Source organism: Perognathus longimembris, chromosome 25, assembly GCF_023159225.1.
Source record: "Perognathus longimembris pacificus isolate PPM17 chromosome 25, ASM2315922v1, whole genome shotgun sequence".
In the NCBI taxonomy this organism is placed as follows: domain Eukaryota; kingdom Metazoa; phylum Chordata; class Mammalia; order Rodentia; family Heteromyidae; genus Perognathus; species Perognathus longimembris.
Genome location: NC_063185.1, coordinates 24,867,942 through 24,888,127, shown reverse-complemented (window position 1 = coordinate 24,888,127; position 20,186 = coordinate 24,867,942). Strand labels below are relative to the sequence as shown.

Here is a 20,186-nt window from a genome sequence, read left to right as displayed (position 1 = left end):
ATAGACAGACAGATCGATGATAAAGGAAATTCCAGTGATCAAACTGACCTGGAAACCTCACCATATTCGAGCCTATGTTTGGCAAAATACACCAACTCAAGCAAACTCTACCCTCCAGCCTCCATGAGTAAGGGCAGCTCTAGGCATTTTGCTCTTCAATGGATTGCCATCCCCTAGAAGAATACTTAGCCCTTTGAGGCGCTCAGTAGAAATAGGTTGAATGAATGAACCCATCTGTAAGTCAACGAACAAAGCAATGAATCAGTAGAAAAATGAGCTACTAGAAGTGAAGAAGGTTCCTGTGGGCTGAGATGTCCTCGGGGCCTAGAAATAGAAACTTGGCACAGAAGAGGTGCTTGGTTACATACATGTGAGTGAATGGTTGAGTCAACCATGGACCCAGCAATGCAGCAGAATGAAATCTCTGAAGCTAAGGTTTTTATCTTACTAAGGCATATGTGCCTGGTACACATGAAATGTTGAATCAATCTGTGGATGAAGGGACAGATCAATAAACGCATGAAGGAATGGATGCATGCACATATGTGAGGGGTGGATGGATGGATAAAGATCGAAATGAATGCATGGAAGAAGGAATAGATAGCTGAATGGGCAATTGGCTTGGGTGGTGAAGGGCTAAATGAATGAATGAAGGAAGGGATGAATGAGTACATGAAGGAAAGGATGGAGGGATATATGGATAGGCAAAGGAATGGATGAACACAAGAAGGAAGTGATAGACAGATAAACAGATATGTGAACTAAGGAACAGATGAATAGATGAATCAAACAATCAATGAAGATTCCAGTCCTTAGTGCAAGTACCACACACCAAGGTGTAACAAACAAAGAAGTTGCCCCCAACCACCACTCGCCTCTGGTTTTGTTTTTAAATAATTTGTCTGTTGTTTTTAATTGTTGAGGCAGTAATACTTGGTTCATGAAACTGCAATATACAGAGAGGTGAAATAAATAGCTCATATATATAATATATATAATATAGCTGGTTTTAAAATATTCCCTTATCGTTGGTGTCATGGAGTCACGGAAGGGCCACGGCGGCACCTCCAGGAACGCTGCGGTGTCGTCACCGTGATTGGACGAGGGCGTCTGTCGTCGAAGGCCGAGGCGCGGAGAATTCCCAGGGTGCGCCTTCCCTGCGCGGTGTCTCAGGTCAGCTTGCAGCAGACAATAAATAAATGGCTGCAAACCAGACAGCGATTTTGGTTGGAGTCTGGGGCGAGAAGTGGGGACTGGGAAGTGGGGTGAGCTCACTGGGGGAAGGGCTCTACTGTCTCTTTTTGTTCCGTTTTTGCGTTGTTTTTTGCCTTCAGAACCCTTGGGAATGAGGACTTGGGCTTGCCACGTCCCCGAGGGGGGACCCCAGGGCTGCCCCCTCCTGGAGAGGCAGCGCCTGGGCCCCACCCCTCCCCCTGCGTCCTGCGTCGTCGTGGGCTTTGAGTCAGCCGTAAAATCCTCATCACCCCTCCCCCCGAGAGTTTCGGTTCAGTCTCTTCTTTTAAACACAATGTACAAAAATAGAGCTTCTTCCTTATTTTTTATGTAAAAATATTCCTCTGATGCAGTTCTCTAGGAGTGAGTGGGGCAGGTGGCTCGGGGCCAAAGGCCTGGCCCGGGTCTGGCCTTCCTGGCCCAGTGCGTGGCCTAGCCAGGGTGGGTGGGGCGGACGCGCCGGGAGCGCTTGGTCACCGTGGTGTACTTGAAGGGCTTCTGCAGCTCGGCCTGCCCCCGGGGGTAGCGCTTCATGAAGTGCACGTCCTGCTGGTTCTCACGCGTCCGGGGGCCCTTGCGGGGACGGCCCTTCTTGGTGAAGCCCACGTACCAGCCCGAGTACTTGGCAGACATCAGGGCTGTGTAGTTGTTCTCCAGAACCTTCTCGATGAACACGCACTCCTTGCTGGTGCCATCGGGCTGCAGTGGAGAAGGGAGGCACATTAAAGAAAATGACTCAACCAGCCCGCCCTGTCCACAGACACCCAGGCAGGCTGCCCACCACTGCCACGGAGCCTCCCCGAGGGAAGAGCCGCAATCAATGCACGGCCCAGGAGAAGAGAGCCCGACTCAACCCAGGCACGCGGAAGAGAGCCTGGTCTACCCATGGCAGCAGGGGTGGGGCAGGTAGGTGGAGACCTCAGGGAGGGGCTCCTGCAGGACACAGGCTGGGGCAGGAGGACATCATTCGGGTCAGGCAGGGACAGTGATCTGGCATTGGGGGTGGGGAGGTCCTGGGAGCTGACCTCGGGTTCTTGCTAACGCTGGAATTTACAGGGAGGCACACAGATGAGACAGGGAAGCTGCAGGAGCCTGACTCGGACTCCACAAAGTGTCTTTGTGAAGGGGCAGTGCTAAAGGGGGACAAGACTGTAGGGCCGTGGGCAGGGAGCCGTGGCTGGGGCCATGCAGGACAGAGGGCCCAGTTAACCCATTAGGTTAACTGCCACCAAGAGTCCACTCTATCCCCAGTGTCCTCCCATGGAGCTGGGGCCCCACTGCATCCCTACTGGAGCAAGAGCCCCGGGCCTGGCCAACCAGAACACTGTTTTCCCACAGGCCTCGGTGATTGGCTAGCAGGTAGGCACGGGCTTCCTAAGACATGTGCATGAAGGATCTCAACAAACACTCCAGGTTCACACTGGAGGGATTTGTAAGGCTGAAGCAGGGGCAGCCATTTTACCACCCCAGAGGGAAATCCTGTCTGACAGTGATGCCAGCACCAAGGAAGCAAAGCCAAACGAGAAGCCAAGCCCTGGTCGCATCCTTTGGGCCCTGGATGCAGCCATGCCTGACATTCGCGCTCTCCACCATTATGCGGGGTAACAGGGCAGTGCTGTCTCATTTCCTCGAAGCCAGTGCCTGTTGTGCTCTACCACTGGCAACAGAAATGAGTCCTAGAAGATTTGCACAAAACCTGATGTTAAGTCAGCTGCCCAGGTGCTGCTCAACCCCACCGTGGCGCAGTTGCACATGAGTTGTGTCTGGTGTGGGAGGTGGCACATTTTAATACTTTGTATGAAGTAAAGTAAGAGACTTAGCATTGTCTAATGCCAAGGTCTGGGCCACTGGGTCTGGGGTCTCGGGCTACCAAGCAGATGTGGGAACTTCCTTGGGAGAAGAGACTCGCTAGGGAGTACTGGACTTGGAGTCAGAAGCAGAATGAATTCTCACACTTCCTGTGTGACCTTGGGCTGGCCAGTTCCAAGCTCCATGCCCAGGCTTCCTCCCCAACCAACAGGCCCCATGGTCTCTGTGTGGCAGAGCCACGGTGAGGAATAGCCCTTATTGATGAGTCTGAAGCACAGCAGGAAGTTGCCTGGCTGTTTCTGAAGAGCAGGTGGCTCTGGCAGGGCTGGCCAGCCTCTCTGGGCCTGCCCTCGACCCAGGGTAGTAGAAGGCAGGGCTTGAGCCAGCCGAATGGCTCGAGTGGGAAACACGCAGTTGGAAGGCCTGAATTAGCAGCACTGAGTTTCCAACTAACATCTCCAAATTTAGGCCGGGCCCACTCCTGGTTCCGGGCGGCTGCCCAGCCAAGCTGGAAGCCCAGCGGTCTGGCTGTGTGTGGAGGCGGAGGCACAGGTTCCAGCCTTTTGTTTGAAGTGGAAAACGGGCAAGCGTTTCCAGGAACATTCACCTTTGCACAGAGGGCAAACCTGAGCCCTGCAGACAGCACTGAACTCTGCAGAAAGGGGCTAAGCAAACACTGCTCGGTGACACCAAGAAGGCCACGGGATGAGAAAGGGGCAGGCGCAGGGGCCACCCTGGGGACCCCAAGACAGTGTGGGTGGGGAAAACAGCCAGGAACACGTGCTAGGCCGCCTGAGGGGAGTCGGGACCCCTGGGCTTGGGTCCCCCACGGAATGTTCTGGAAGCTTCCAGAGTTCAAGTTCTTTGTCCCAAGTCAAAGCCACCAGAACTAAGTGTACACCATCCTGCTCTTCCCCACCCCCCACCCGCTGACCCAGGAGCCCAGTAAGAAGCCCCTGGCCCCCGCCCACCGCGCCTCTCCCCGGGCATCTTCCACTTCCTGCAGACTCCATTCACTCAGCCGCCTCAAACCCAACAGTGACTCCATGTCCGTCAGCCTCCTCCAAGAGTGTCCTAAGTGAGGCCCGCTTCCCGCTAGCCTTGTGGACGAGTCACGGGCCTCTGCTCTGGTCACCCACTCCCACGGATGAGCCCCAGGCCTCAGCCAGCACAGGGTGCTCAGAGCACGTGAGTGACGACGTGAGCACGCTGGGTGGGGTAGCAGACGAGACCCCGCTGCTCGGATGCTTGACCAACGTCCCTGAGACGCTCCCTGGGAGGGCAGGGTCTGCTGAGGTGCAGGGATTTGGGTTTTGTTCGCTTGATGGCTTCCATTATTTCTCAAATAGGGCCTCCCTTCTGCCTCGGCCCAGCCTAGGCCCTAGATCCCCCCATGTTCCATTATAGCCGGGATTACAAACATAACCCACTCGGTATGCCTGGCGACTTGACATAGGATTTCACTAACTTGTTGCCGAGCTAGCTTCAAACGGCAGTCCCGCTGTCTCCCCCTCCCAAGTACCCAGGGCTACAGGCTTGCGCTCCCACACCAGCCTTCAACGACTGGGGAGGCGATGGCATCCTTCCATCTCATCACAACCCCCAGGGAGCGGTGGGTGAGGACTTGGCGGTCCTGCAGAGCTGAGGGCTGAGCTGGGCATGCCCCCTGCGGGGCAGCCAGAGGACACGGCGGGCATGACGCAGCCAAGCGAACATTCAGGGTCAAGAACTGGGGGCATCTGAACCCGCGCTGAGAGAACCCAGTGCTTGTCCCTCTAGCTGTGCCCTGTGTTCCCGCCAGCCATGTGCCAGGTGGGCATCCAGAGTCAGGACAGGACAGGGCAAGGATGTTGTCCTGTAACAAACTCCAAAGTAGCTGAGGCCCCAGCTCCCCAAGGACAGAGGAATGGCCTTAAAGCCCAAGTGGCTCTTCAGCTGTTAGCGTGGCTGTTTCCAGGTGAGGAGCATGAGGCGCGCAGGGCAAGGGAGTTGGGCTCCCAGGGCTACACGAGGCTCGTGAGGCAAGGGAGCCTGGCTAGGCTCTTCCGGTGGAGGGAAGCCGAAAGGCTCTCAGGAAGCCTGGGCCCCGTTTCTGTTTCTGGGTCACTTCTGTAGGTCTTTGGCCAGAGGTCTGGGTGAGTGGGCTCTAGAACCAACCCTTCCTAGCTCCCAGGGTGGGGAGAGATGCAGGCACAAGAGTAGACAGTGACACTCCAGGTGCACGGAGGGACAGAGAGAGGATGACAGGCTGGCCACGGGCCAGGGAAGCTGTGGAAGGTGAGACAGGATGCGGGACATGCAGGCAGAGGCCAGGGATGCATCCGGAGCACACACGGCATGGACAAAGCCAGGGGGCCCCATCTCTGCAGGGACCCGAGGTTGGCAGGGCATGTGGCAAAGCACAGGGAATCGACAGGGCCTGGAGGGCCTGTGCCTCCTGTCCACAAGCCCTTCTTCACTAGGCGGGAGCCACCCTGAGTTTGGAGCGGGGCTGGTGTGGCTTTAGAGGAGGCAGATGGAGCAAACCCGGTTGGCTATAGCACAGACAGTGGGTGAGAAGTTGAGCAAAGTCTGGGGCCAGAACCCAGGACCAGACAGGTCCCAGAGCCGGGCTGCAGCTTTGTGGTTACAGAGCTGGCATCAGGCCAGGCCTTCTGGCCAGGTGGACCCAAAGCCCACAGCTCCTTCTGGAAGAGAGGGGCCAGGAAGGGGTGGGAGCTGCAGGAGGAGAGGGGGGAAGGGGGGGTGAGCCGGGCCACAGAGCCAGCTGAACAGCCACCAACACTAACGCTGGGGAGGGCCAGGGCAGGAAATCGGAGCCGGCTCCTGTGGATGTGACTCAGCGGCGGAGACGGACAGGGGACAGACAGACGGGGTACCCGGCCCCTCCAGAGCCCCTGGGGTCGGGACTCTGGGAAGGGTGTACCAGGGCACGCTGCCCAGTGATGCCTCCCGGCCTTCATGGAGAAGGGAGATGGAGCCCCAAGCTCCACACAGGCTGGGCCTGGGAGGGGCCAGGGCGGGCAGCAGAACAAAGTGCCCACAGCAGGAAGCAGCGGCCAGGATGGACTGGCCAGGCAGGGGGACCCGCACCCGCCCGGCCATGGCCCGACCCCCTCACTGGCCGCGCCTGGACGGGGGAAAGTGAATCACTAATTAAAACCATTTGTCGGCACCCAGGCTGCTCTTCAGATTACTATTATTTTGCTCTTTCTGCAGCGTGGGTTGGGGTGGGCAGAGCAGCTGGAATCTCTTTCTTCTACGCGGCTTTGCATCCTGCCTGGCTCTAGTGCAGGTCCCGGAACGCGGATTTCCCCACAACCACAGATCAATGTTTCATTCTGTGAAGCGGAGACAGCAGCACTACCGATCTACCAGGACTGTTTGGACGGACTTTTTGCTCAATGTCTAGAGGCACATTTAAGTGGTCAGCTAAAAGAAACGATTGCCACTGGTGTGACAATGCTTTAGTTCACCAGCCTGGCCTGGAGGGGTAGCGAGTGGGGAGGGAGAATGAGAGCAGAGGATTCAAGAAATCCAAACCTGCCTCAATGAGACTGTCTCCTCTTACTCCAGCACCTGAGCCTGAGCCACGCTGCTGCCCGGGCAGTGCCTCAGTGACTCAGTTGAACCTGGGGTGACACTGACTGAGAAACTGAGACGCACCAGACACATAAACCCACACGTTCAGTTGAAATCCCTTTGTACAACTATGTAAAGAAAAGGCTATAGTGGGGAGGAGAAATGTCCTAGAGGGCATGATGTCACCACACAGCTGAAAATGACGGAGCGGGACGTCACCCAGGACACCCAGAGGAAGCAGGTGTGTGACCACAGGGCACCAGGAGGAGCAGAGGTGTCCTGCGGGCAGCTGAGGAGCCCAGAGCCGCACCAGGCCCCCACCCCACCCTTGGGTGTTACAGGAGGCTTCCTGGCTACTTCCAATGTAATGAAATCTTTCTGAAATGCTAGAACCGTGAGGCCACTGCGGACGCGGTGGCCGCTTCCAGAGGCTGCTGCTGTGACCCTGGCAATCGTTACAAGGACCGCCACAGCCTTGGCCACGGGCTCCCTGTTCTCTGATGCCAGGCACCCAGGCCGTGTAGCGTGCAGGCAGAGACCTGCACTGCCAGCAGGGCCCGAGGCCCTGTGTGCAGCCAGGACAGCTGGCCAGGGACAGGTGCAGGGTAGCGAAGCGGGGAGGGAGGACGACAGGAAGAGACTTGGTGGGCGCCGGCCTCACTCCCACTCCCACCCTTGCTCACCTGCTTCCTCACTCCAGGGCCTGTTTTCCAGATGGGGCTGGCAGCACCCATGCCAGCAACCCCTGCCCCTCCTGTGCCCGGGATCCACAGGCCATCACTCACCTTCCCCACGAGCTTGCCTTTGCGGTTCATGCACAGGTAGAACTCTGTCTCCTTGCCCTTGATCCGGACTTGGCTTCCAAACGTGTCTGTCTCCACGAGGAGCTGGGCTTTGAGGGCAGAAAACAAGAGGTGCATCTCAACCGGTGGCAGGGTCCTGGGCCAGCCCCGACTCCCCCATGCCCCAGGAGCCTCTCAGTTGCCCCTGAGACACAAGGACTCCAGTCAGAGGTGAGATTTGTGTGCCATACTCTCATCATTCACCGCCAAGCAGGATAGTCAAGCACTCAGATACCTGAGAGGTAGCCACCTCCAGAGGAAGGGACAGATTAGCATGTGTGTGTGCACATACACACTCACATGTGTGCGTGCACATAAGCACACACGTCCATCCTGCCACTGAGGAGAGACATCAAGCTAGTTCCTCCACAGTCAAGTACTGGACCCCTCTTGCTGCCCCTTGGCATCTCTGCTACTTGCATGACCTGGGAAGACACAGGAACGGAGAGCAAGACCCCGGGAAAGGGGTCTTCAGATATTTGTCTCCCCTTCACTGAGGCCATCGAAGCAGAGAAGTGACTGACTGCCAAGAGCCAGAAGACTAATCAGAAGGCTAACTCCCCCTGCTCCAGGTGGGACACCCCAGGCTAGACCCCACCCTTTCCAGGTAGGACACCCAAGGCTAGATGCCACACTCTCTAGCCGGGACCCCCCAGGCTAGACCTGCCTCTCCAGCTGGGACTCCCCAGGCTAGACTCCAAGATAGGGTGTCCGGAGCTGATCCTCAAAGTCCTGACCGAACAAGGACCCCAGAGGTCAAAGGATAGCTGTCCCTGATTAGGCATGTTGTGTCCAAAGCCTTCCTTCTCCCTCTGCCAGCACATTGATCTCCAATAGTGTGCTATGTGGTGTCCAGGGAGCATGCTCCCTGTCTGCTCTCTCTCCTCTGGTCTTGAACTTCTGTGCCTGGCTCCTCCACTTCCACCACACACACACACACACACACACACACACACACACACACACACACACACACACACACCACCAGCAGCAGCAGCAGCTCTCTGGTTCCAACCCTTCCATGTTTCACACTCCCTCCCTGACCCACTTCCCAGCACCTGCCCCTCCTTCGTCCACAGAAGTTTAATTTCAGTGGCAAGGGACTTGCTTCTCCATAACAAAAATCACAACCCCATATTCCTGAGTACCATACCCTTAGAACTTCAGAGAGTGCACCTCAGTGCCCCTAAAATACACTAGGTATGATTTTAATATAAAAAAAACCTAAAAATATAGACCCTGGTGCCCTGCTGGGAAAATTGAAACCATGTGGAGCTTGAGATTTCGATAATTAATCTAGCCCTCCTTTGACACCACTACTAATTAAAATATGATCCCCATCCTTCCAAGGGGAGAGAGAAGAATTTACATAAAATTTAAAGCTCTAACAAGAATTCTGTAATTCTGGAAAGGAGGGAGGCACATTTTTCCTTCCACCTCCCTCATCTCCGGTAAACCCGGAGTAAGGGGTGTTAACCAGTTCTGTAGTGGGGTCAGGTGGGGCGCAGCCCTGGAGCCCCACTTCCCCTTCATTCAAGCCCCTGTCACTCTCTGCTTGGGACTTCACAGGCTCTAGGACCTGCTTTAGCATCTCCTCAGGAAACTCTGGGCTTGCTCTGGGGGAGCAGATGGAGGATCAGGATCCCAAGAACAGCCAGAGCCCCTGTGGAGAGGCAGGAGGCTTGGAAGGCGCAGGTGCAGCTACGAGCTGCCTGGCCGTGGGCCTCAGTCTCTTCTCTGTAAGATGGAGAGAATCTTCCTGACACTTCACCCGCTCCAATGAGGACTGCGCAACATGGAACACAATCTGTGCTCACAGCTCGGGAGCTCTGGTTTGAGTTTCCTAAAAATTGCAGAACCAAATTGTTTTCTTAAAAGAGAAAAAGTGGAAAAACCAGATGCACACAAGGTGGACCTGAGCCTGCTTCCTTGGATCCTGTCCTGTGCTCTTTACTTGCCTGGCATGCTCCATGCATCAGGCCTCCACAGCGTGACTAGTGTTCACACCACAGTGAGGACCAACACCATTGCAGTGACCACATCCATGCCACAACAGGTGTCCACACCACACCTTGACAGGCGTCCACACCGTGACGGCATCCACACCGCGACAGGCATCCATACCGTGACAAGCGTCCACACCGTGACAGACCATTCACACCATGACGGCATCCACATCATGACAGCATTCACACCGTGACAGCATCCATACTGTGACAGGCGTCCACACCGTGACAGACCATTCACACCATGACGGCATCCACATCATGACGGCATCCACACCCTGACAGCATCCACACCGTGACAGGCATCCACACCGTGACAGGCATCCATACTGTGACAGGCGTCCACACCGTGACAGCATCCACACCGTGACAGGCATCCATACTGTAACAGGTGTCCACACCATGACAGGCCATCCACACCATGACAGGCATCCACACCGTGACAGGCGTCCACACCGTGACAGGCGTCCACACCGTGACAGGCGTCCACACTGTGACAGGCCATCCACACTGTGACAGGTGTCCACACTGTAACGGCATCCACTCCATGAGTTGTGCTCACACCATGATGAGGATCAACACCAGTGCCATGTCTTCACCATTGCAGACCTCCATACTGTAGGAGGCATCTGAGGAAACCAAGCTGGGACCCCCAACTCTGCCTCCCTATCTGGTGCTGCCACCAGAGGTTGTGACACTGAAGCAGCATGTGACATGACGCTCCTCTCTCATGGTTTCTCCTCATTTCTCACCAGCACATGATGGGGCTCCACCCTGTTCTGTTTCTTCATGGACCTGGGGAGTGGGGTCTAGGAGAGGGCAGGTGGGGACTCAGGGAAGAGGAGAGGCATTGGGACCAGGCCTAGGACACTCGCGTAAGTCCACTCTGTCAGCCTCCTCCCAGCATGCACAGGGGCCACTGTCCCCAGGACAGCCCCCGCTGTGCACATCCAGCCCCAGTGTCAGCTCCCTGAAGCCATGCCCTCCTGCAGCACAAACCCTCCAGCAGAGGCCTTGCTGCACTGGCTGAGGGCTGAGCTGGGCTGCACTGCCCCCATCTGCAGGCCTGGAGAGGGTCGCCTGGCCCCTAAGTGTGTGTGTGTCCTAAGTGTGTGTTGGGGGGGGGGGGGTTAGCTGTTCTTCCCTCCTACCCCGCCACAGCACAAAACAGAACTTACACTCTACTCTGGACTTGACGTAACAAGGAGGGAGCCAGCCAGAATTATGTAAAATCCTTTGGGGAGCAATAGCAGCAGCAGTTCTCAGGGACAGACTCTAGCCGGAGACCTGTTCCAGAGCTGGCCAGGCCACCTCTAACCACCCAGAGCCCCAAACGCAGCTCTCGAGAGCCAGAGCCCCCTCTCCGCTCAGTGCCACCAGGAGGGGGGATGAGCATTGCCTCCATCCATGCACCTCAACTTCAACCACCTTCCTGTGCCTTTCACCCCATTCATCTCCCTTCACACCCCAGCCAGAGGAGTCCTTTTAAAATATCATTTCAGAGCCAGGCGCTGGTGGCTCATGCCTGTAATCCTAGCTACTCAGGAGGCTGAGACCTGAAGATAGCAGTTCAAAGCCAGCCTAAGCAGGAAAGTCTATGAAACTCTTATCTCCAATTAGCAACCAGAAGTGGCACTGTGGCTCAAGTGGTAGAGCCGAAGAGCTCAGGGACAGCACCCAGGCCCAGAGTTCAAGCCCCAAGACCGACACACACACACACACACACACACACACACACACACACACACACACACACACACATTCAGTTATGGCTGCCACAATACCTCCTAGAGACCTCAAGCTACTTAGAGGCAAAACAAAACTCTTGCTGGGACCCACAGCATCTGGCCCCGTTGTCCCTTCCCAGGCCACACAGCCACTGCTGTCACTCCTCCGCACATCAGAGCCTCTGTATCGGCTTTCTCTGCCTGGAGGCTGCCTTGCTCAGAGCTTCAAACAGTGGCTTCTTCTCTCTCAAAAGGCCACCAAATACCACCTCCTCAGAGAGGCCTTCCCTGACCACCTGCTCAGCCCACCTCAGCCCCCGACACCATGGGTTCTAGGGTTCTAAGACTGGCTGTGTTCTAGATCTTACATATCCCCGGGGTCTGGCCACCAGACTGTGATGCTGTTGTAAGGCCGTGGGGCCCAGTGGGGGCAAGTCAAGTTAGATGGGTGAAAGTGAGTGGGGCATGTTCCTAAAGGGAGAGAGAACAAACCCCCGTCCCTTCCTCCCCATCCCCTCTGCGATGGGTGGATGGATGGAATGAAGGTAAGTCTGTAGTGCTCTCTCTCGCTCTCTCTGTCTCTCTCTGTCTCTCTCTCTCTCTCTCTCTCTCTCTCTGCTTCCTGGTCTCCTGGATGTGCATCTCTTCCTGTCCCACATTCTAACCACGATGTGCTTCCCATACATGAGCCCAAAGCAGAAGGTCAGCCATGGACAGAAAACTTCCAACTGTGAGCCACAAGAAGCCTTTCCCGTTTCTAAGGCCTGCCTCAGGTATTTGTGACAGTGACAGAAAGCTGGCTCCCACCTCCGTCTCCTCATTAGCAAGGTGGTTGTGAGGGTGAGGCTAGCCTGCATGTTCACTACAGCGCCCAGGCCCCGCTCGGCCAGTGACCAAGAAGTGAGTTTTATTTAACAAAGATACAGACCGCCTTGTGATGTACAGCGGTGACTAATGCCATTTAAAGAGCTGAAGAGACACCCCGGGAGGAATCTCTCTTAGTGCAGCCTGCCCTGTGGTGCCACTCATGGCCACTTGCAAGAACCCTGGGCTCGGTGACCAACAGAAAACCCTTTTCTGTGTGACAAGGGATGTCTCTGGCCAGGACCAGGTGATGGCTCAGGCCTCACCCACCCCACCCCTCTAGGAAGATCAATTACTCCGGTGAGCTTTTTTTTTCTCTCAAGGCCAACATTCTACCACTTGAGCCACTGCTCCACTCCTGGCTTTTTGGTGGTTCGCTGGAGGTAAAAGCCTCCCAGACTTTCCTACCCAGACTGACTTTGAGCCCTAAGCCTCAGATCTCAGCCTCCTGAGTAGCTAGGATGACAGTCGTGAGCCACCACACCTGGCCTAGCCTCTCCTTCTTGGGGACAGAACTCAGGAACTAAGATGTGCAAGGAGTGAAGGGTTGGGCCTATCTCCCTCCAGCTCCACTTCCAAATAACCTTGAAGGGAGAGGGGTCTCTAGCTGCCTGAGGAAGCTGCCTTCTAGCATACACTAGGAGATGGGGAGCCATGGGCACCCCACACCAGGCTCGGACCCTAGCACCAGAGGAAGGAAAATTCTCCCAAGCTGGACATGGAAAAGAGCTAGCTAGCTCCCCACCCAAAGCAGGGGTTTCAAGGTGGGGAGCCCCACCCTATCTCACAGGTCCCTGAAGGAAAAGCCAGCACCCAGCAGGAGCCTGGCATCCCCCAGGGCTGGGGGCTGGAGGACCTGGGTGGGGAATGAAGCTCCCAGCATCTTCCTCTACCTGCTCAGCCTCCAGAGAAGGAGGCAGAAAGCCAAAGGGAAGGGAAGAGTGGCCGGCAATCTCTTTCTGTGCTAATCTCCTGTTGGCTCCTTCTCTGTCTGGAGTAACAAGGACAATGCAAAAGATAAAAGCAGCCAGTTATGGTAGCCATGCCTGTAATTCCATAACCCCAGAGCTGGAGCAGTAGGATACAAGTTCAAGGCTAGCCTGAGTTAAGATTCAGTAAGACTCTGTTGGGGTGGGGGTGGGGTTGGAGGTATGGCTTAGTTGGTAGAGCATCAATCAATAAGCAAAACCATCAGGTACCAAGTTCAAGTCCCGGTCTTAGACATAGAGACAGACGGGGGTAGGGCGAGAGAATATAACAGGTAGAAATTCTGAGAGTACCTACTATGGTGCCCCGTCTCTGGGGTGTATTTGAACGTAGAATGGACATCTCATCGAGTTCTCAGCCCTACTCAGTTCTATGATGTTGTATTGAGGCATTGAAGCCAAAAGCACAGCGAGCCTCCTGTCCAGAGCCTCCCAGTAGGGCTAGGGCTGAGGACAGGTTCTCTGAGATGGGCAGAATGCCAGCAAGCTCCACAGGCTGCAAGGGGACAGACAGGGTGCCAGCAGGCAGCGCTGAGGAAAGAGCAGTGGCATTGACAGATGGACTGACGACTGACTGACCACAACGGAGTCCCCGGGCTGGGCTTCCCTCCCTTGAAGACTTTGGACTGGAAGGACAGGAAACAATAGGGAAAGGCAGAGAGACAGCCAGAGATCCAAAGAGAAGTGAGTCAGAGACTCAGAAGACGCCCCAAGAGAGGCAGCTGAGAACCAAGCTAGAGGGTGGAGCCTGGGGGAGGTGGGGCAGGGGAGAGACCTGTGCCCAGCAGCCCCACCTTCCCAGGCGATGGAGCAGCCCTCCCCAGCCACTTCTTCCCGAGAACAAGGGTTCCCACGCACCCAGCCTCCCAAGCAAGGTAGGCAGGGTGATGGAGAGAGAGCAGGAGACAGGCAGGATGGGGACCTTTGCTGGAGACATGTTCCTCGCCCCTCTTCACCCCCCCATTACTGTCTCTCTCTCTCTCTCTCTCTCTCTCTCTCTCTCTCTCTCACACACACACACACACACACACACACACACACTGCTTTTCTCCAAAGTTCTCTTCTCCTAAGTCCCAGGGGAAGTTTTCAGGCCACATAGGCTCACCAGAAAGAGGGAGAAAAAAATCAATACTATTGATTAGAGGCTATATTTAATCCTCTGTGTCGCCCTGGTGTGGCCCTGCCAGTGTGGGGCAGGGAGACATGGGTGGCCATTGTGTCGGGGGGCGGAGTCCGTGGGAGGACAGCTAAGAGGATGGGTGCGGAGGCCCCTCCCCAGCTGGGAAGCTGATTCTGTTGTGGAAGACCTTGGGGAGAGGAAGGAGAGAGAAGAGGGAGGAGAGGGGAGGGAACACTATTTGTGGAGCACACCTACTGTGTGGGGAGCTCTGTGCCAGGAGCCTCCTGACAGTAAGAAGCCTCTGGGGCCCCGAGGCCCATGGCGGCATCCAAGGGGGTACCAAGTACCCTCATGGCTGCTCCCTACACTGAGGAGGCGGCAGGGCCCCACCCTTCAAATGTCTGCACCCAGGAGCTGGGGATATGGCCTAGTGGCAAGAGAGCCTGCCTCGTATACATGAGGCCCTGGGTTCGATTCCCCAGCACCACATATACAGAAAACGGCCAGAGGTGGCGCTGTGGCTCAAGTGGCAGAGTGCTAGCCTTGAGCAAAAGGAAGCCAGGGACAGTGCTCAGGCCCTGAGTCCAAGGCCCAGGACTGGCCAAAAAAAAAAAAAAATGTCTGCACCCATCCGAGAGATGGCGACGGCATCGTTAAGGATATAATAGAGTCTCAGACGGTGAGACGCTCTAGGCAGAAAAACAGACCAGAGACAATGAGCAGAGGGGGACCAGGCCTCAGCCAGCCCAGGAGAGACTCAAGCAGGCTGAGTGAGCATGGAGCCCTCAGAGCCAGGCCTGGAGAGACTCAGGAGCCCTCAGAGCCCGGGCCCCCACGTCCACACAGCTCCCACTGAGCTTCTTCAGGTTTCCAGCAGCCTGACCCTCACCAGGCAGGAAAGACGCAGGTTCCTGAGCTGCTAGCCACACCCCCCCCCACCAGCCAGGGGACCCCTCCCCCTGCCACTGGTCACATAAATCACCCTCCCGATAATATTTGTATTGATTATCTAGACTGGAAGCCTCATTGTCTCCCCAGGGCTCACAGATGGGCCCTGGGCCTCATCTGCCTTTCTAATGGACATCTGAATGGAACAGCAGTGGCCCGCAGGCTCTATGCGGCCTGGGTGCCAGAACACGTAGCCCCAAGTCCTAGAATTTAGGGTGGTGAGAAAGTACGGGGGAGAGACCCAAAGCAGGGCCCACGAGCAGCCCCTGCCTGCTGTTAGCAACTGGCCACTCATACGCCACCCTGCCGTCCAATCAATGGATTCCCAGACAAATAAACACTGAAGACACTCTGACGTGTCCCTGCCTCCTTGCACAGACAAAGCCCAGAGAAGGCAACTGGCTGGTCATCAGTCACACAGCACAGGAACGGAGAGGCGGAGTGGCCACTGCAGGGAGAGGCCAACCGCTCCTGGGCTCCTCTCCCCCCACCCCCAGATCCTGCCTCCCATCTCAGGGCATGGACAGATGGTTCAACCACAGTCTGACAACCCCCCTCCTGTGCCCTCCCAGCCTGGAGGGGCCAGCAAGAGCTCCCGGGACCCCCGGGAGGGCACCTCCTCCCTGCCGGCCAGCAGCTGCCCCTTCCCTGGCAGCAACTGGACGGAGGATCCCAGGGAAACCTACCACCTGCTCTGCCCGGCACAGCTGGTGTGAGTAGAGGAGGCTGAGGCTGGAGAGAACCCAGAGGGGCAGGAGCCGAGAGGAGAGAAGCTGCAGCCAGAGGGAGTGAGGGCAGGGGCATGGGGAGGGAGGACAGAGCAAGGACAGCAACAAAGGCAGGAGGGAGCCAGTCTGGGAGCAGAAGAAGGGAAGAGAGGACAGGGCCACAGGGCCAAGAAAGTGGGGGAGCAGCTGGCCTCGAGGTACAGGAGCCCCTGGCCAGCCCAGGCCCAGCCTCCAGCTGCCCCACTTGGGCCCCACCACGAGGTCAGACCTGCCCTGGGGACATAAGGAAATAAATGGTGTCCAGGATAAAAGGTCCCAGAAAGTATTTGTCTTGTCACGTCCTGATGAAAGTGATCAGACGTCGGTAGGCCTTCATCCCCAAAAGGCCTGGGCCAGCAGGACCCCGGGCCCAGCCCCTACCGGGGCCACCCACAGCCCCAGCTCAGGAGCCAGGGCACCTGTCACAGCCCGGGCCCGGGAAGGCTGCGGGGCCAGGCAAGCGCTCCCCACAAGGCGCAAGGCTCCCGGCAGCCTAGGCCTTTCCCACTTAGCAGTTACAGAGAAATAATCCCTGTGCTGAGCGTGGTCCCGCACCCTTGAGGCGGAGAAATGCAGGGCCCGGTCTGCTCTGCCCACTGCTGAGAACCAGGACTTGGAAAAGCAGGCAGCCCCTCAGAGAGGGCCCCAAATTCAGAGACACAACAGAGGCTCCACCCAGACAAGTGCCAGAACCCAAGGCTGGCGAGGCCCGCACGCTGGGAACGGTCCTCACCGGGCAAGCCACTGGTCCCTGAGAGGCCTGCCACACCATGCACCAACCCAAGTACTTGGTATTCAGGCCCTGCTTAGCCCCCAGGAAGCTCTCCGAGCTCACCACGGCAAATCGGAAAGCTGAGGCCTAGAGAACAAACACTAGGCCCAGGGCCACACAGCCAGCACGCTGCACCAGGGTGGAGTGAGAGGACGCCCTGCACCCAGGGCAGGTGCCAAGGCCTCTACAGGACGGGTGGGGTTGGCACATACCATACTTGTCCCCGTCCTCTCCGCGGGCACTGATCCTCCGACCCTGGACCTGAATGTGCTTCCCGCTGGTCCGGCTGTAGAGCTGGTACAGCCGCAGCTGCTTGCGGCTCACATCGTCCCGGGCCCGCGTCTGGTTCTCCACGTGGATGCGGAAGTCCACGTTCTCCTCGGCTGCCAGCATCTAAGCAGGGACAGGAGGAATGGTGAGGCAGTCCACAGCAAACTGCAAGGCATGGCAGGCCTCACACATGCTCAGAACGACTCCAGTTCACAAGCCGGCCACTGAGGCCCAAAGAGGTTCAGCACACGGCCCAAGGGAGGAAGGGGCAAAGTACAAGGCTGGGGCCACGGGAATGCCTGACGGGTGGAAGGACGGTGGGGCACCCTCCCCGCCTCCGAGTGACCCTAGCACACAGTGCACCCACCTCAGGACTCTTTGGTAAATGGCACAGTGGACACCAGGGCTGGAGGCTCACACCTGTCATCCTAGCTACTCAGGAGGCTAAGACCTGAGGATCCTGGTTCTGAGTCAGCCCATGCAGGAAAGTCTGTGAGACTCTGAAAAGCCAGGAGTGGAGCTGTGGCTCTACTGGGAGAGTACCAGCCTTAAGCACAAAAGCTCCGTGACAGTGCCCAGGCCCTGAGTTCGAGCCCTAGGATTGGAATGGGAAAAGACTGGTAGAGCAAAGCCCCATCCTGGACTGCCGTGGGAAGACAGATGCCTTTCTGAGCAGCCCCTGCCTCTGCCACTTCCACACTTTACATTCCACCACTATTCACCTTCCACCACGATTCATTTTCCACCTCTATCCATGTCCAACCACTATTCGCGTCCCACCTCTATTCGTGTCCCACCTCTATTCGTGTTCCACCCCTATTCGCATCCCACCTCTATTCGCGTTCCACCTCTATTCACATCCCACCTCTATTTGCCTTCCACCTCTATTCACGTTCCACCCCTATTCGCGTCCCACCTCCATTTGTCCCACCTCTATTTGCGTTCCACCTCTATTCACATCCCACCTCTATTTGCCTTCCACCACTGTTCATGTTCCACCTCTATTCGCATCCCACCTCCATTTGTTCCACCTCTATTCGCGTTCCACCTCTATTCACATCCCACCTCTATTTGCCTTCCACCACTGTTCATGTTCCACCTCTATTTGCATTCACAGCTATTCCACTGACATACCTGAGCTCCATGACTGTCCCCCAAACATGGGTGACAAACTCTGGGGTTCCTGTGTACAGCTGTTACCCTAGCACCTGACCCAGATGGCTGGTAAGTGAGTGAACAGATGAAGATTGCCCTGTTGGCGTTCAGTTGGTGTCTCTTGAGCCCTGCTATCTGGAGGCATGTGCAGGCCTAGTTTAATCATAAAGCTAGGCAGGTCCTGAAGCATTCTGGGTCTGCTGTGTGTACCCACAAAGTTTAGCCCAAGGCTAGACACACATTCCCACACCAGCAGAGCCCCCCACCCCCACTCTGGAGGACTTGATGCTCAGCTGCAAGCATGCACCTCCGTCCTTGGCTGTGGCTTGCTAAGAGCAGGGAGGGGCCTTGCTTTCCTTATGGCGTCTTTGTGCCACACTGGCCTGTTCTCCCACTGAAACATCCCCTAGATGCTTCAATGTGGCCAACTACCAAACCTCACCCTTGTCCTCAGGTTGGAAGCCTCATCCTCCTCTACTGATAAGGAAACGGAGGCAGCTCAGCTGAGCAGTCACAAGCTGCCCATGCAGGGCTGACCCAAGGCTTTGGACCCCCGAGACCATGTCTCCTGAACACCCGCTGTGAGACAGTGTGGGCCCCACTTGTTGGGCCCCGCAGCCACTGCCTTCCCTCTCCCCAGGCCATCAGCAGTAGCTCCAGGTGAAGGCCAAGCATGCCACCCTCCCTCCCCCACTGAGAGTACACCCTCCACCCAGCGCAAGGTACAGATGCTCCGTGCCCACAGACGCTCTGTGCCTCAGGGCCCTACCTATGGCACAGCCATGCTGAAGAAGCTCTCACTTCCTGGGCTGCTTGCTCCAAAGACTAAGCACCAAAGGCGCCCCAGGGAGCGCTGGAGGCACAGTGCAGAGGCTCCATGGCCCAGTGCCTCTGGCTAGCATGCATGTACAGTAGCACTCGGGGCAGCTGCAGAGAAACTATCAGAGGCTCTTCTGGAGACCCCAGATGAAACACAGCTTCCAGACCAGTCTGGAAAAACGTGGTGCTTCAACCCAGTGCCGTAGGAAGGCAGATATAGAAACTGAGGCTCAAAAAGGTCAGCTCAAGCTGGGCACTGGTGGATCATGCCTGTAATCCTAGCTATTTGGGAGGCTGAGATCTGAGATTGTGGTTCAAAGCCAGCCTGGGAAGGAAAGTCTATGATGCTCTTATCTCTACTTAACACAGCTAGAAAACTGGAAGTGATGCTGTGGCTCAAAGTGGTACATGGTGGTCTTGAGCAAGAGAGCTCGGGGACAGAGCCCAGACCCCAAGTTCAAGCCCCACACCACCACCCGCAGCAAGTCAGTCCATTCTCAGAGGCGCACAGCCACCCACAGTCAGTGCAGCGGGACCTGGCCCACGGCCAGCCAGCCAGCCTCCTCCGATTCCCACAGCCCTGTGGGAGCCGCACATGGCACACAGCCTGGGTCTGCCTCTGGGACCTGTCCACTTCCCAGGTTGACACTCAGCGTACCCAGAGGCCACACCTGCTGGGCATGTATCATGAAGACCCCACCCCACAGCCTCTGACCCTCCTGGAACGAGGTCTGGAGGCTGCCCGGCTTTGTCCCCTCCCCCAAGGGCAAGCATCCAGCATCCCCCATCCTTCCCGCTGCTCACAAGAGACCTTATTGATCAGAGGTCAAACCAATCTCCTCACCCCAGGTCCTGAGGGGAGCTACCACAGCCCAGAGCAGCCTCCCATTAATGATTTTTGCCCTGGCCCACTGGACAGAGGCGGCGTGGGTGAGCCAGGGTCAGCAGGAGCGACCAGGTGGCCTTTCCCCAGAATGCGGGGGCGCAATCCATCTTGCCCAGCTTCCACCACTGCAGCCACACTCTGCGACCACAGCGGTCTGCAGGGAGGCACTGGGCAGTCTCCGTCACACACAGTGTGCCCTTCGGACAAGCTGGAAGCGCCTGGCCTGCTGGGCAGGAGGGCCTGTGGTGAGCTCAGGGGCCTGCTTCCTTCTGCCTGGCCATCACCTGCCCTCCGGCACCAGCTCTCCCCCCAGAGAGGGCCCTGGACACGACTATCCCAAGTCCAGCTTGTCCACTCACTACGGTTCTTGGTTCTGCCCAGGAGGTAACCGGTGGCTGTG

General features: G+C 56.9%; 1 protein-coding gene across 1 annotated transcript in view; it reads right to left on the bottom strand.

Annotated features, from left to right (window-relative positions):
* Positions 1-913: 913 nt before the first annotated feature.
* Positions 914-20,186, bottom strand: part of Fgf18 (fibroblast growth factor 18) — a 29,227-nt gene continuing 9,954 nt past the window's right edge. The window contains exons 3-5 of the mRNA XM_048334067.1: positions 16,869-17,049; positions 7,410-7,516; positions 914-1,932 (exon numbers count right to left, since the gene is read on the bottom strand). Of these exons, the coding sequence (XP_048190024.1) occupies positions 1,666-1,932; positions 7,410-7,516; positions 16,869-17,049 (555 nt within the window). The 3' untranslated portion in view covers positions 914-1,665. The remainder of the gene's footprint in view (positions 1,933-7,409; positions 7,517-16,868; positions 17,050-20,186) is intronic.